This window comes from Alligator mississippiensis, chromosome 9 (assembly GCF_030867095.1).
Source record: "Alligator mississippiensis isolate rAllMis1 chromosome 9, rAllMis1, whole genome shotgun sequence".
NCBI classification, from domain to species: Eukaryota; Metazoa; Chordata; order Crocodylia; family Alligatoridae; genus Alligator; species Alligator mississippiensis.
Window position 1 is genome coordinate 79422076 of NC_081832.1, and position 15556 is coordinate 79437631.

The following is a 15556-nucleotide window of genomic DNA, read 5'->3' on the forward strand; positions in this document are numbered from 1 at the left end:
GCAGCCGGGCCTGGGAGAAGCCACGGGGAGGGACCAAAAAGGGGCCTGAGCTGCAGCTGGACAGTGCAGCAGTGCGGAGGGGCAGGAGAGACGGGGCTAGAGGTGCCGTGAGCCACTGGCTGGACAGACCAGCACCCGACCCCCCCCTGCCCCCAGGCGCTGAGCTGCAGTGAGAGGAGCCCCTTGTCCCTCGAACACAGCCTGGACATCTTGGGCGGGAGCAGACGTGGGGGGGGAGCCATGGAGCCGGTCCATGTACACCCCGGTGTTGGGGGGGGGGGTGGGGGGTGCAGACAGGCCTGGCCTGGCCCCAGCGGCAGGTTTCCTGGCGAAAGGGCACCCTAGGGACGAGTCCCGCGGAGCGGGGGTGCTGGCCCGGGCGCAGGCGGGGAAGGCTGTGCCCCGAGGAGGATGGAGCCGGGGCGGGTGCTGGCCCTGGAGCCGGCTGACGGCTGCACGCGCGTGGGCCGGGCCGCTCGGCGGGGGAGCTGGGCGCTGTCCCCAGGGCCGGGGCCGGGGCCGGTCCCAGTCCCGGTCCCGGGGGGCGGGGAGGGTGCGGGGCCGGTTCGGCGCTAGGACCGGGCGGCAGCGGCGGGCGGAGCCTCCCGCCCCCTCGCCCCGCGCCCGGCTCGGCTCGGCTCGGCTCGGCGCGGCGCTGCGGTGCAGTCTCGGCGGCTCCCGGTCCCGGTCCCGGCTCCGGCTCCGGCTCCGGCTCCGGCATGGCTGGCCCCGGCCCCGGCCCCGGCGTCGGCTTCGGCGCGCACCGCCTGGAGCTGCTGGCGTCCTACCAGGACGTGATCGGCGAGGACAGCCCGACCGACTGGTGAGCGCGGGGCGGCGCGGGCGCGGGCGCGGGGCGCGGCGGCTTTGTCCGCTCGGGCGCGGGCGCGGGCGCGGCCCCTGCCAGCGGCGCCGGGCGGGGAGCGGCCGGGCCGGGGCGGGGCGGGTGCGGGATGCGCAGGGACGAGGCATCGCGGCCGGGCGCCTCCACCTGCCGCCGGTGCGGGGCGGTGCGGTGCGGTGCGGTGCGGGGCCGGGCGGGCGGGCGGGCGCGGGGGGCGCTCCAGCAGCCACACAAAGGAGGGTGGGGCCGGGCCGGGCCAGGCCGGGCCGCGGGAGGGGAGGGGAGGGGAGGGGGCTGCGGGCGATGACGGGCAGGGGAAGCGCGGAGGCTGCTCCCGCCTCGCCCCGCAGCCCCGGCCCCGGCCCCGGCCCCGGCCCCGGCCTCGGCCTGGGCGTTGCGGGCACGTGCGCCTGGAGCAGCCAGCCCGGCTCGGGCAGCCGCTTCCCCTCCCCCCCCGCCCCGCCCGGCCCGGCCCCGCCCCGCCCCGCCCGGCCGGAGCCGCCAGAGCAGAAGCGGTCCCAGGAGGGAAGCGGCTCGGTGGGGGCAGGACGGGCATCCCCTGCTCGCCCTCTCGGGCCTGGCATCACCTCCCCTTGCACCGGGCGGCCGGTGGCCCCGGGGTGTTGCGGGTGCTGGCTCCTTGCGGGCCCCGCGCCGGCCGGGGCTACCAGGCTGAGCAGAGCCCCGGCTGCTGGCACCCGCGCAGCATCCCCTGCCCGCAGCACCGGGTCGCCCACGGCCGGCTCTGCTGGTCCACTCCCCGGGCCCCCGCATCACTGCACGGGGCCAGGGATGTGCTGGCATCGACCCTTGCTCACAGCCTGGCTAGGCCCGGCGTCCCCAGGGAGCCATCACTGGGCTCCTGCTGTGCCAGCTGCCCCAGAGCCCACGGCACAGGCACCTCTGCCAGCGTCCCCAGCCCCAAAGGCAGCCCAGCTGGAAGAGCCGGTTGCGGGGTGAGGGGGGCCGGGGGAGCGGCCGAGCCTGCCTGCCCACGGTGGGTCCCCAGGGAAGGCTGCGTGCGCAGCGCGGGCCGGGCCAGGCCGGGCTGAACAATGGGCTCCTTATGCCGCCAGACCCCAGCCAGCCGCGCAGCAGCTGCCGCAGCACTGGGGCGTGCGCTCTGCAGCGGTGCCGCCGGCCCCTCCCGTGCACCCCCGTCCTGCCCGGGCCCAAGGTCGCGGGGTCAGCGCAGTGCCGCCGCCTGTCTGGGGCGGAGGCCGCAAAGCCCGCGTGTGTCCAGCTGGCCGTGGCAGGCCTCTCCGGGAGCTGCTGGGGGGCTTCTGCTGCAGGGACCGCTCTGGGGAGGAGGGAGCAGGAGGTGGGGGAGACGAGCATCACTTGCTTGTCCTGGGCTCTGATCCCCCAGGCGCAGCCCACCCCCGCCCCGAGTTGCCCCCTGGGCGGCCAAGAGCCACAGGCAGCTTCAGGGCAGCGGTGGGGGTCGATGCCACAGTCACAGCCCAGTGAGATCAGGCATGAGCCGGTCTGCGGGGGGCACAGCCTGCACTGCTGCAGCCCCTGGGTGGGAGACCCAGCTGGGGGGCTGCAAGCTGGCAGTGGGGTCTCTGGGTCGGGGGTGTTGCCTCTGCTGCAGCAGCTGCAGGGCTCCTGGGGCCAGGGCCGGGCAGGCTGGGAGGGGAGGGGATGTTTAGTCTGGGGCTTCCCGGGCAGTGGCAGGTCAGCGCGGCCCTCCCCCGTCAGGGCCTCGCGGAGGCTGCCGGGCCCATTACTCGATAGGAAAGGAATTCGGCGCCGTCCTGCGCTCGCCCCCAGCTCGCGCCACATTGGAAACACATGTGTGCGTGGGGCCGCGGCCTGTGGCAGCTGGGGGGGGCTGCCCTGTGGACTGGGGCAGCCGGCGGGGCATGGGGCGGCAGCGACCTGGCACATCCGCGGCAGAGATGCTGCCCTGGCCCCCCTCCCTGTAGGAGCTCAGAGTTGCCCGCCCCCTTGAACCTAGCAGAGGCCAGGGCTGCCACGTGGGTCCCTGCTGCCACCAAATCCCTCGCCCCACCGCACCCCCAGACAATTACATCCTCGCCCTGGGGCTGCCCAGGCAGTGGCATCCCAGCAGGGCAAGTTCCTGGCTGCTGGGGATTTGTGCCCGGGCTGGTGCAGTGAGGCCCGGGCCCTGGGGGGCTCCAGCAGGCTCTGTGCAGCCAGGGGCCCCGTGGCTCCGTCGCTCAGAACCAAGCCCTTGGCCCAGCCCCGCAAGCTCGGAGCAGATGGCAGAAGCAGGACCAGCCTCCTGGGCCCGCTTGGGACTTGGCCAGGACCCTGGAGGTCTCTGGCACTGCCCGGCCTGGCCCTGCCCCAGGCGGCGCGGCTGGGCAGGGCCTCTGCCTGTGCCTGACGCTGGTGCTGGCATGTCCCCCTGCTCCCGCCAGCTGGCAGCTCCTGGCCAGGACCCCGCTGGGCTGGGCAGGCCGAGGTGTCCGGAGCAGCTGGCTGACACCAGCACTGCAACATTGGCCCCATGCCAGAGCCAGGGAGACGAGCTGCTAAAATTAGCTGTCCCTGGCGTGCGCGAGCAGGAGGTCGGCGGCACTGGCACAGCTTCACTGGGCAGGCCAGCCCCGGCCCTGGCCCCTGCCCGCCCAGCAGTGCCCAAGGCAGGCAGGGCTCCACGTCCCCCGCCACGTTACCCTTGCTCCCTGCCCGTTCTGCCAGCGCCTGCAGGTAGCGGCTCCCCGCGCTCAGCCCCAGCGGTCTAGCTGAGGCTTGGGCTCAGGCTCCGTGAGTTCTCTGCGGGGGCCAGTGTGGCCCCCCATCCCCACAAGGACTGAGCAGGCCAGGGCCAGGACTGGCTGGAGGGGTGCAGCCACATGCTGCTGCAGCCTGGGTGCTGTGCGGGGCAGCTGGAGCCTAGCCCAGGGCCAGCTCCAGCTGAGCAGGATTGGGCCAGTCTCACTGGCCTCTCGCCTCAGCTCAGCTGTGGGGACGGGAGCTGCGGGTCCCCCCACCCCTGCTCTGTCCCCATGCAGGGCTTGGCTCCTGCTGCCGGCCGGGCCGTGGGGCCAGTGCGGGCTCTGGGCTGTGCCTGGGTCAGGCAGGAGTGGCTCCCGCCCCTTTGTGCCAGGGCCGGGCCCAGGGCAGGCACCGCACGGGGGGCACGGAGCAGCCCCCTGCCTCGCAGTCGCCCTAGGCAGAGCCTCCCTGAGCCGGGGGTCAGAGCTGGGCGGGCGAGGGGGATTGGGGCTGCGCCAGCCAGGAAGGAGCACGCAAGGCAGGGCAGGGCAGCGACTGCCCCGCTTGGGCCCGTGCCCGACGCAGGCCTCGCTCCCTGCCTCCCCCGCTAATCACCCAGCTGGGTGGCAGGCCAGTTGTCATGGAGACAGAGGATGCCGGTTGCCTGGAGAAGTGGAGATTTCCACCTCTTCGCCTACCAGCCCTGGACCCTGGACCCACTCGGCCCTGCCCCTACCACCGGGGTGGGTTGTGGGTCCTGGAGGGGGGCAGCCCCCGGCTGGGCGGGGCAGAGGGGGATGTCCCCAGCGGGGGCAGGAGCCAGGGTGGTATCTAAGCAACGGTTGCCATGGAGCCCCATCCATCGCACCCGTGACTGGGGCTCCATGATTGGCTGCTGCTCCCCCTCCCCGGGTGGCGCACGCTGCCGGGCACGTGAGCAGCTCCAGGAGGGTGCTGCTCCCCACCCCCACCCCCCCGCAACCCGCAGGCAGCACTGCCGGACCCCCACGGGCGCTGCGAGGGCCCGCTCGGCGTGTGCCCGTGAGCCTGCCTGGTCCAGCCGGGGGTCCATCTCTTGCTGCCGGGCACCGCGGAGCATCTGCAGGGCGGAGGCCGGGGGGCCGATCCGTGCTGCGGAGACAGGCCGGCTGGGCGGGGGGAGGGAGGCGCATCTGCTCGTGCCAGAGCGGCAGCAGCGATGCTGGTGCGGGGGGGCATGGGCCTGCCTGGGGAGCGCGCTGCAGGCCAGGCCGGCGGCCGCAAGAGCTGTCCCAGCCCTGGGGACCCCGTTCCCAGCCTGAGGCTGGGGCTGCGCTGGGGCCGCTCACGCGCTGCTCCCCACAGGGCGCTCTACACATATGAGGACGACTCTGATGAGCTGAAGCTGGCAGCCTCTGGAGGTGAGAACCCCGCGCCCTGCCCTGCCCTGCCCTGCTTGCACCACAACTCGTGGGTCCCCAGGGCCAGGCTCTGTGGGGGGTATCTGCCAGGGCTGCAAGCCTGGGCCGGGTGGGCGGTGAGGGCAGGGCCCCTGGACCCCTGACAGGCCTCAACGCCCCTGGCCCTGGCCCTGGCTGGAGGCCCAGCAGCAGCAGGGCGGCTGGACAGACTGGGCCCTGCCCCTGCCAGGTGGTGGCCTGCTGGAACTCTCCAGCCACTTTGAGATCCAGAAGGTGATGTACGGCTTCTGCAGCGTGAAGGATCCCCAGGCTGCGCTGCCCAAATACGTCCTCGTCAACTGGGTGAGCGGGGCCGGGGCTGGGCCGTGGGCTGGCCATGTGGGCTCTGCAGGTGACGGCTGGCGGCCCCGGGGGTGGTGCTGGGCCCAGGCCCCCCTGCCTCGTCACTGGGCCCATCCCCAGAGCAGCGTTGGCGTGCCAGCTGGGCTCGTGGGTCAGATGCCGGGAGCCGCGGGACTGCAGATCATTCCCTGGGATGTCGACTGCTCTCCGTGCTCGGGCACTGGGCTTGGGGGCAGCACCGCGGGGAGGTGGGGGGCGGGGAGCTGCTGCCTGGGCTCCACCAAAGCTCAGACTCAGGAGGGGCCTCGGGGTCTGGGCACGTGGACAGCCCCCGCGATGGGCGCAGGTCCCAGGCTCTCCAGGCTGCTGCCCCTTCAAGCACCAGCGCTGCCCTAGCAGAGCCCTGCGCAGTTGCAGGTGAGGGGTGGGCAGGGCTGTATGGGGCTGGGCACTTCCTGTGGCCCCACCTGACCCCCTCTCTGTGCCACGGCAGGTGGGCGAAGACGTGCCTGATGCCCGCAAGTGCGCCTGCGCCAGCCACGTAGCCAAGATCGCAGAGTTCTTCCAGGTCAGAGGGTGCAGGGACAGAGATGGGGACGGGGCACGCAACACCCAGCAGCGACCCACCACAGCTGGGTGCGAGGCTGGGGCCAGCCCCTCATGCGCTGCCCCTATGCAGGGCGTGGACGTGATAGTCAACGCCAGCAGCGTGGAGGACATTGACCCGGGGGCCATCGGGCAGCGCCTCTCCAACGGCCTGGCCCGCATCTCCAGCCCCGTGCTGCACCGCCTGCGGCTGCGCGAGGACGAGAACACCGAGCCTGTGGTAATGCCGTGCCCGCCTGCCTGCCCCAGCCCTCGTACGGCGCCAGGTCAGGCTCCGGGCCTGCTCACCGCCGCTCTGTTGCAGGGAACCACCTATCAGAAGACAGACGCGACGGTGGAGATGAAGCGCATCAACCGGGAGCAGTTCTGGGAGCAGGCCAAGGTGGGGCGGGGGGCAGCTGCCAGCCCCGAGCTAAGCTGGGCTGGAGGCCCTGGGCCCTGCCCTGTGCTGGGCTGCCTGGGCCCGGGGCAGGGGCGGCGGGCTGACATGCTGCCCTGCAGAAGGAGGAGGAGCTGCGCAAGGAGGAAGAGCGGAAGAAGGCGCTGGACGCGCGGCTGCGCTTCGAGCAGGAGCGCATGGAGCAGGAGCGGCTGCAGCAGGAGGAGCGGGAGCGGCGCTACCGGGAGCGCGAGGAGCAGATCGAGGAGCACAGGCAAGGGGCCACGGGCACGGGCACAGGCACCCCCCCAGGGTCTGCAAAATGGCATACCATGGGGGCAGGGGCTCAGGGCTGTGCCAGGCCCTGGGCTGGGGTCACGCAGGGCTGGGCTTTGGCAGAGGATGCCGGGGGTAATAACCACATCCCTGGTCTCCCCCCGCTCACCCCGGTCCCGTGCCTGTGCAGGCGGAAGCAGCAGAGCCTGGAGGCAGAGGAGGCCCAGCAGCGCCTGAAGGAGCCGTCCATCTTCGTGAGTGCCGTCCTGGCCCTGCGCTCCCTGCCGCCCGCGTGTGGGTCGGGCGCGGGAGAGCTGGGGCTGCCCTGCCCGCAGGGCTGCACAGGCCAGGCCAGCCTGACCTGCCTCAATCCTCGCAGGGGGACCAGGAGGAGGACGAGGAGCGGCAGCAGCTCAAGAAGTCGGAGTCGGAGGTGGAGGTGACTGCGGTACTTGGGCTGCGCTGGAGATGGGGCTGGGGCGCAGGGTGGGGCTGCCCTGGGCGGGGGGCGCAGGGCTGTGGGAGGGGTGGCTCCGGGGGACTGTGGCCACTCACCCCCCCGCCCCCCAGGAGGCGGCCGCCATCATCGCACAGCGTCCCGACAACCCCCGCGAGTTCTTCAAGCAGCAGGAGCGCGTGGCCTCGGGCAGCCTGGACACCGTGTCCCCACTCGGCCACAGGACAGGTGAGGACCCCGTTGCCACCGCCACACTGGGGGAGGGGCCGGGGGCAGGTGAGGGCCAGGGCCTGGCTCAGCGTGGGGGCCAGGGCTGTGCATCAGGCTGGGGGGACAAGTGCAAGTGGGGACAGGGTTTGTAGGGCCAGGCGTGTGCCACAGGGCCTGGGCGCTTGGTGACATTCGAGAGTGAGCAGCAGGGCATGGCCCGCTGGGAGAGGGGCAGGTTTGTGCGCAGTGGGGACTGGTTCATGGCTGGGGCAGGCTCATGCAGCGGGGCAGTCATGTGCAGTGCAGCAGGGCAGGCGTGTGCGGTGCAGCGGGGCAGGCGTGTGCACTGCTGTGGGGCAGGCGTGTAGCAGGGCAGGCATGTGAGCTGCTTTGGGGCAGGCGTGTGCAATGCAGCGGGGCAGGCGTGCAGAAGGGCAGGCGTATGTGGTGCTGTGGGGCAGGCGTGTGCAGCGGGGCTGGTTTGTGGCTGGAGCAGCCGCGTGCAGCGGACTGGGTTTGGGCAGAAGAGGAAGAGGCTGTGGCTCTGGGATGCAGCGGGGTCCTTGGCCAGGTGCGCTGGGCAGGGGCAATGCTGCCCTGGCCTGGGGGGCTGGGCGCTCCCGATGCGGAGCAGGGGCTCTGCTGCGGGGTCTGCCTGGGGCAGGTGTAGGGAAGGGCTGGTGCAAGCCTGTGCAGGGTTGGGCTGGGGCTGGCTGTTCCCCCTCCCTCCCTGCCTCTGACCCTGACTTTGACCCTGACCCTGACCCTGACCCTTGTGTGTTTGCTGCTGTGTGTGTCCGGAGAGTGCGGAGGGCTCCCAAGAGCAGTGCTAGGGCCCCCCGCTCCCCAACACACTCCTGGCTCCACCTTTGTTCCTGCCCCAGCTCCGTGCGCCTGGCTCTGACCGTGGTGCATGCCGTGCCGTGCCGTGCCGCGCCGTGCTGTGCTATGCCGTGCCGCGCCGGGCTGGATTGGGTTGCGTGGGGCCGGGCACTGTGCGGGGCTTGACGGTTCTCTCTGCTCTCTGTCTCGTGCGTCTGTCTGTCTGTCTGTCTCTCTCTCGCAGGTCGTCTGCACTGTCCTTTCATAAAGACGCCTGACAGTGGGCCGCCTTCCTCCTCCTCCTCCTCCTCCTCCCCCCCACGGACCCCCTTCCCCTATATCTCCTGCCACCGCACCCCGAACCTCTCCTCTTTCTTCCCATGTAGGTAGCTGGGCCGGGCAGGAGATCCCAAGCCCAGACCCCCCCGCCCCCCAGTACCCCAGTGCCTGGCATGGGCGCAGGCCCCAGCAGCAGGGCCCTTGCAGTGTACTTGTGCCACGGGCAGGGGGGAGCAGCCGTGGGGGTGCGCCTGTGCGGGGGGCAGCAGAGCTCAGGCCTGTGCAGCGATGTCCGTGCAGCGCGTGCGACGGGGCGCTGGGGCAGGCGGGACTGGGCTGCAGCTGGGGCTGCTGTGATGGGGCGGGAGTGGGGGGCAGGTGTAATAGGGCACCAGAGCACCGGCCTGGATCCAGGCAGGGAGGGAGCCACGGAGCTGGGAGGGGATGGGGCTGCCGCGCCAGGGACTGGTCCTGCAGTGCTTCTCGCGTGGCTCTTGTCGGTGTGGTAGATGTGCCCCTGCCAGCCCGGACCCGCCATCCACAGGGGCAGCCTCTAGCTCAGCCCGTGTCTGGCTGCCGAGCCGAGCCGAGCCGAGCAGGGTGCGGGGCCCGGGTTAAATCAGCCCATGCGGGGCCCTGCCCCCACTTCGATCCCACACACCCTGGACCCGAAGAAGCGGTGTCGGCTTCGGCAGTGGGGGGTGGGGGGAGTAGTGAGCGGCTGGATGTGAAGTCGGTGGCGGCGTGGAGTCGCCGCAGCCTCTCCGCCCAGCTCCACGGGACCCACAAAGCGTGGGGCCCAGGGCAGTTGCCCGATTCGCCCCCCGGACAGTCCTGCAGCTGCGCCCTGCAGCAGCCTGGGCAGCGTGCAGCCCATGAGCAGGGACAGGGCTGGGTACGACGCTCCATCCCAGGCAGGAGTGGTGGGCACCCCAGGCAGCTCCAGGCCGGGGTGGCTGCGCATAGGGGACCAGGGCCAGCCCTCCGACCTCACCTGTCTTGCCTGTTTTCAGGTAGCCAGTCGGACAGCCACAGAAAGGCCTCCACTGGGGGCTGCAGCCCCTGCGACTCCAGCACGGCCTCCACGCCTGTGGGCGAGCAGATCGAGCGGGCGCTGGATGAGGTGACCCTGCAGCCGAGGCCGCACGGTAGGTGCCGGGGCCTGTGCTGCGGCCCCCTCCCTGCCCCAACATCTCCTGCCCGGGGCTGCCGCACTGATGCCCCTCTCCCTGCAGACGCCCCCAGCCCTGGCAGTGAGGCGGCGGCTGTGGTGCCCGACCAGCGCTGGCCCCTTTCCAGCGAGGTGCAGCCGGCCCCGAAGGCCAAGGAGCTGTCTGGGGGCCCTGCTGTGCTGGGGGACGAGTGGACAGAGGCACCAGGGCCCGGGCCAGGCCCTGCCACCGCAGACCTGCTAGCGCTGGAGACCCAAGAGCCGGTGCTGCTCCCACCGGGTGAGGCTGAGGCCCAGGGCCAGCCCCTGCCACCGCCCACCCCTGCACCCGAGAGCCTCCTCGAGCTGTGGCAGGACGACAGCGCTGCACCCGGCACCTGGGAGTTGCCTGCAGAGCTGGCCGCGCCTGCACCCATGCCCGTGCCCACAGAGGCGGCAGTGCCTCTGGCTGCCCCCGAGCCCCCGCTGTCGGCAGGCCCTGAGGACGGGAACCTGCTGAACTTCGACGAGCTGCCGGAGCCACCGGCCACCTTCTGCGATGCAGAGCAGGATGAGGAGCTGCCCAGCATGGTCGCACTGGAGGGGACGCACCCCATGACGCTCAGCTACCAGCACGCGCTGCAGGAAGCTGCGGGTGGGCGCCCCGACCCCCTGCCCGAGCTCATGACCAATGGGGACATGGCCCTGAAGGAGAGCACACAGGTGAGCAGGGCACGGGGGCCCAGGGCACCAGTGCGCCAGGCCCTTCCAAGCCGCCAGCACGTGCCGAGGGGCCCAGCCTGGCCCTCGCCCGCTGGGCAAAGCCTGGCATGGCAGGCCCTGGGTCCAGGCAGTGGATGGTGGCCTGTGGGACACAAAGCCCAGGTGGATGGGGGTGGGGCCTCCAGGTGCCTGGGAGCGAGGGACACGGGTGCACATCTGGCCACATCCTCGTGCGGCTGCCCCTGATGGCGCCTCCCCCCCAGGCTAGCGAGGGCTACTTCAGCCAGTCGCAGGACGACGACGTGACCCAGGCTGACGAGCCGTCGGCAAAGGCGCCGCCCCCCGTGTTCTACAACAAGCCGCCAGGTGAGCCCAGGGCACCCCCACGGCAGCCCCCGGGGCAGGGCGGCAGGGCCCGGCACAGAGCCCTGGCGGAGGGCTGCAGTGAGCGCTCGGTCCCAGCCGGGCGGGCAGGGCCCTCGGGGGTCTCGCCCTGCCCAGCCGCTGCTCAAGGCAACCGCAGCCCTGTCCAAACCCCCCAGACACGTCCTGGTCTGACCTGCTCCTAAAGCTGCACCACAGCCCCAGGCGGGCTCCCGGCCCCAGTGCCCCAGGTGTGGAGAGTCCCAGCCCTACCCCCGCTGCAGCTGGGGCACCAGGGCCTTGGTGTCCTGCTGCACCCAGGGCAGGTTAAATGTACTCAAGAGACCGCGAGCCCCTACTGCAGAGGAAGCAACCCCCCCCCCCCCCCCCCGCTGCCCCCTCCAGACAAATCTGACAATGGGGTAAAATCCTCTCCTCCCCCAATGCAGCATTGGTCTGACCCTACATGGAGGGCAAGACCCTCTAACCAGGACCCTGCGGGCCAGCGCCCAGCACTGCTGGGGAAGGTGAAACCCACCCCCACACATGTAGCAGCAGGAGGAGAAAACCATCCTCCTCTACCCGGCTTTGCAGCCTGGGGACAGGAAGCAGAGCCCCCACATCACCCCTCTGCCTGCACAGCCAGAGCGCCCCCGCCCGCCAGCCCTTTCCCTCCAGGAACTTCTCAGCCCCTTTACCCGTCTTTCATAACCAAGCAAAACTACAAGGGGGACTGGCAGCCACAAGCAACAGGGAATTATAAACAGAGCCCTGTTGGGACGGCAGGAGGCTTGGAGGGGAGTCCCACTGGGGTCTCTCCCGGCCCGTGGCTGTTCAACATGTTAGTGACTTGGATGCCAGCACAGAAAGCTGCTTGAGCAAGTTCCCAATGATGCAGAAGTGGGCAGGATTGGGAGCATGCTGGAGGGTGGGAGCACAAGGGATCTGGACAACCTGAAAAGCCAGGCTGGAGCTGACGGGACCCGGTGCATTGCTGGCAAATGCAAGGTGTTGCCGCTCGGGGGCAATAACCAAAACACGGATACACGACGGAGGTAAGGGGCTGGACAGCAGCGCCGTGGAGAAGGATCTGAGAGTCCTGGTAGGTCACAGACTCGATAGGAGTCTGCAGCGTGGTACAGCCGCACAAAAGGTCTGTGCAGGTTGGGATGCTTCAGCCAGAGCATTAGGTGCAAGACACGGGAGGTGCTGGTGCCTCTGCAGTAGCCAGGCCTCAGCCGGATGTTGTGCGTGGTTGTGGGCTCCATGTTTTAAAAAGGACATGAAGAAGGTAGAGGGGGCCCGAGGCGGCAACAGAAATGATCAAGGGCTTGCAAAGCAAGTCCTGCAAGGAGCGGCCGAAAGAGCTGGGCTTGTTCAGCGTGAGAAGGAGCTCAAGGGGGCATGGCAGCAGTCTTCATGGACCTGACGGGCTGCCAGAGAGAAGAGGGAAAGCCCCTGGTCTCTCCTGCTGCAGGAAGGAAGAAGTGGGCCAATGGCTTGAGGTTGCAGCAACGCTGGTTTGGAGCCAGGGCCATGGGAGAGATGCCAGGGAAGGGAGGGCTCTGCATCTCGGGAGGTGTCGAGGAGAGGTGGATGGACACTGGGCGGGGATGATCTAGGCACAGCGATGCCTGTGCTCTGCTGTGGGGTGTCCCAGGCTTCGGGCTGTGCTGGTTGCTGCAGGGAGTAGGAAGGACTTTTCCCCTCTTGCTGTTACCACTGGTGGGGGCGGGGGGTCACCTCCCCCAGAGGTGCCAAGTGCTGCTGGGGATGGGACTGGGCTGGGCCAATGCTGCTGGGCCCAAGCCCGCAGGGTCCTGGCGGGAGGGTCTTGCCCCTGCGCTCAGGCTCAGGCCAACGCTGCACTGGGGCAGGAAGGGATTTAGCCCCTTCTCAGACTGGACTGGACTGGCGGGGTTCCCTGCCCCTGCAGAGGGGGCACGGCCTCAGCCCGGGCTCTGTGGAGCGTCTACGAGGACGCTGCTTTGCCGGGGCAGGTTGGGGTGTGATGTCTGGCGCTGTCGGGGCTGCCTGCAGTTTTGCTAAGAGGTTGGACACGGGGTTTGTCTGGGCTAGTTTGGACAGGACTAATCCTGCCTCAGGCCAGGTTTGGACTAGATGTGGGCTCCGGAAGTCCCGTCCAGCCCCGCGGCTCTGGTTCTGTGCCAAGCTGGTCGTGGAGCTCCGCTGCGCGCTCTCCAGCCTGCAGCTGCTCTGGGCTGAGGTCTCTCCCCCCCACTGCCAGCGTGGGGTGCGTGGGGCCCTCCTGGGCTCCCCACCATGCACGCCAGACCTGGCTGCCCCTCCATGGTCCCTGCCCGAGCCTGCAGCACTGGCACCCCCTGCAAGCCGGCCATGCCCGGCCCCACAGCACCGACGGGAGACGTTCTCCCAAAACCAATTGAAACCGGCTTTGCTGCCACTTCAAGTTGCGGCTCCGTGTCCGGCTGCGCAGCAGTGGAAAAGGGGGGGTTCTTTCCGGCAGCCCCTCAGGTGCTTAAAGGCCGCTGTCACATCCCCTCTCAAGCACCATCTCCGCAAGCAGAGCCTGCCCAGCTCCTCCAGCCTCCCCCCACGCAGCTTTGCCTTCCAAGCCCTTTATCCCCTTCATCGCCTGCCTCTGGACTCTCTCTGCCTTGCCACGTCGTTTTGAATGTGGAGCTCAGATGTGCACACAGTGCTCCGCCGAGGCCTGGCCAGGGCCAAACAGAGACACTGTCCTGCCCCTGATGCATCCCAAACCGGTATTTGCCCCGGTGCAGGCCTGGAGCCTGTGGCCCACCAGGAGCCCAGCCCCTTGCTGCCATGCTGCTGCCCAGCCAGGTGCCAGGCAGGGCGTCCATCGTCCAGCCGCAGCAGAGTCCAGCCCGTGTCCCTGCTGGCCGCGGGCCTGGGCCGGCAGCAAGACCCTGCTGACCCGCGTGTGCCCCTCTCTCTGCAGAGATCGACATCACCTGCTGGGACGCCGACCCGGTGCCCGAGGACGAGGAGAGCTTTGGCGGCGGCGTCTAAGGCACGGCCCCGTGCGCCAGCCTCTGACCCACCGCCTGGAGCCCCAGCTGCGTGGGCACACGCGGAGGCCGCAGCCAGGGCCTGGCCTGGCCCGGGCCGGGCGGTTGCCCGCGGCATCGGCGTGCGGCCGGGCTGCCCCGTGGGGCCACGTTTACGGCTTCCTCCCCCTTTTTTAAGTTGTCGATAGGAGACGTGTTGATTCGCCCATGCCCTGTTGGTGCCCAGCCCCTGCCCCCCGCTGCCCCCCCGCCCCGGGTTGAGCGTGTATAACGGAGCCCCAGCTCAGCCCAGCCGGTGCCGGCGCCCACGTGGGGACGGGGCCTCGTGCCCACCAGCTCCACCCCGCCGAGCTTCGAGTATTTTGCACGAATCAGAAATAAACAAGGCAATAAGCAACGCTGGGGTGAGGCTCCGGATGGCTGCGCGCCCCCTGCCCGGGCAGCTGCGAGGCCGAGGGCCCGTGCAAGTGCCCTCTTCCACCACCACGCTCGTGGCACCCGGCCCCTGCCTTCCCCGCAAGACCCATGGGTGTTGCCACAGGCTGGGACCCCACCCTGCCCCTCCGCCCCGCTTTGCCCCTGCCCCCGCTCAGTCCCTCGGTCCTGCCCCCGTTTTTTTGGAAGCACAATTCTGTACCGGCGATGTGCTCATGTATGTTAATAAACAAACGACTCCGCCTGCGCCTGCTGCCTGGCTCTCGCCGCCCGAGCAGGGCCTGCGGCGTGGCGTGGCGGGCACGGAGCAAGTGCGCTACGGGGCGGGGGGCTGCATTCACAGAGGAATGGGAGCTGTGCCAGCCCCCATGGCCAGCTCCCCGGCCTGATGCTGCTTGGCAGCCCCCACCTTCCCCGAGTGCCACTCTGCCCCCCCCCCACCCCTGCCTGATCTGGTGCTCTGCTCTCTGTTGCCTGCCTGATCTGCTTTCTGCGCCCTGCCTTGTGCTCCCCACCTGAGCTGCAGCTCTGCTTTTTGCTCCCCGTCTTATCTGATGCTCTACTTACCACTTGACTGCTCTGCTTTCTGCACCCCGCCCTGTGCTCCCCACCTGATCTGCTGCTCTTATTTCTGTGTCCTGGCCCAGCTGCTGCTCTGCTTCCCACTTCGTGTCTGAACTGCTTTCTGTTCCCCACCTGATCCACTGCTCTGCTTTCTGCACCCTGCCCAATCCAGTGCTTTAATCTTCACTTCTTTTTTGCTTGCTGCCTGTGCTTCCTGCCTGGTCTGCTCCCTGCACCCTGTGCGGTGCGTCCTGCCTGAGCTGTTGCTCTGCTTCCCACTTCTCGTCTGCTCTGCTTTCTGCTCTCTGCCTGAACTGCTTTCTGCACCCTGCCTTGTGCTTCCTGCCTGAGCTGCCACTCTGCTTTCTGTTCCCTGCTTAATCTGCTGCTCTGCTTTCTGCTCTACATGTGATCTTTTTCTGCTCCCTGCCATATCTGTGGCCTGTTTCCTCCCAGATGCGCTGTTTTCCACCCCCTGTCCTATGTGCTGTGATGCTGCCTGTCCCATCCCTGGCCTTCCAAGTCCCTGTGACCCCCCTCCCCCCCCCCCCCCCCCAACAGAGCTATACCTAGATCCCTGTCAGCCCAGGGTGAATTTCTAGTGTTATTCCCCCACCCCCCCACTTTGCCACAGACAATGATAATAATAATTTTAAAATTACCATGTTCAGGCCGCTTTTCTGGCAGGCCCTGGACGGCCACCCGGATCACCCACGCCTGTGTACAGCTCTACATGGAGGCCCTTGGCCAGGTCCACTCCCCAACCCACCGCAAAAAACCCTGCCTGGACCAGCCTTCTTCCCAGCCTGAAGTGTTGTAGCCATTTCAGTGGCTCCAGGCCTGGCCCCTGCACCAGCACTGGGGCATCAGGCTGCAAGGCTTCCACGGGCGCCCGGGCCATGCACGGGAGGTACAATGTGGCCTCCCCAGGCGTGGCATGTGGTGGGAGGCTGGGTTCCCGCTGGCCCTGATGTCGTGCCTGCTTGGGCAAGACCCGGCTG

At 69.5% G+C, this 15556-nt stretch overlaps 1 protein-coding gene across 4 annotated transcripts; it reads left to right on the forward strand.

Annotated features, from left to right (window-relative positions):
* The first annotated feature begins 617 nt into the window (after window positions 1–617).
* On the forward strand, window positions 618–14233 carry DBN1 (drebrin 1). Of its 4 annotated transcripts, none has more exons than XM_059712999.1 (15): window positions 618–823; window positions 4880–4935; window positions 5165–5277; window positions 5771–5845; window positions 5957–6103; window positions 6188–6265; window positions 6385–6536; window positions 6729–6792; window positions 6918–6986; window positions 7109–7223; window positions 8272–8409; window positions 9320–9454; window positions 9542–10179; window positions 10443–10545; window positions 13487–14233. In XM_059712999.1, the coding sequence occupies exons 1-15, from the start codon at window positions 720–722 to the stop codon at window positions 13555–13557; spliced, it is 2058 nt and encodes a 685-aa protein (XP_059568982.1). In that variant the 5' UTR covers window positions 618–719; the 3' UTR covers window positions 13558–14233. The 4 variants fall into 4 exon arrangements, with proteins under 4 accessions (XP_059568982.1, XP_059568983.1, XP_059568984.1 ...); XM_059713000.1 differs by having other exon boundaries at window positions 620–823; window positions 6918–6977; XM_059713001.1 differs by lacking the exon at window positions 8272–8409 and having other exon boundaries at window positions 624–823.
* Window positions 14234–15556: the final 1323 nt, after the last annotated feature.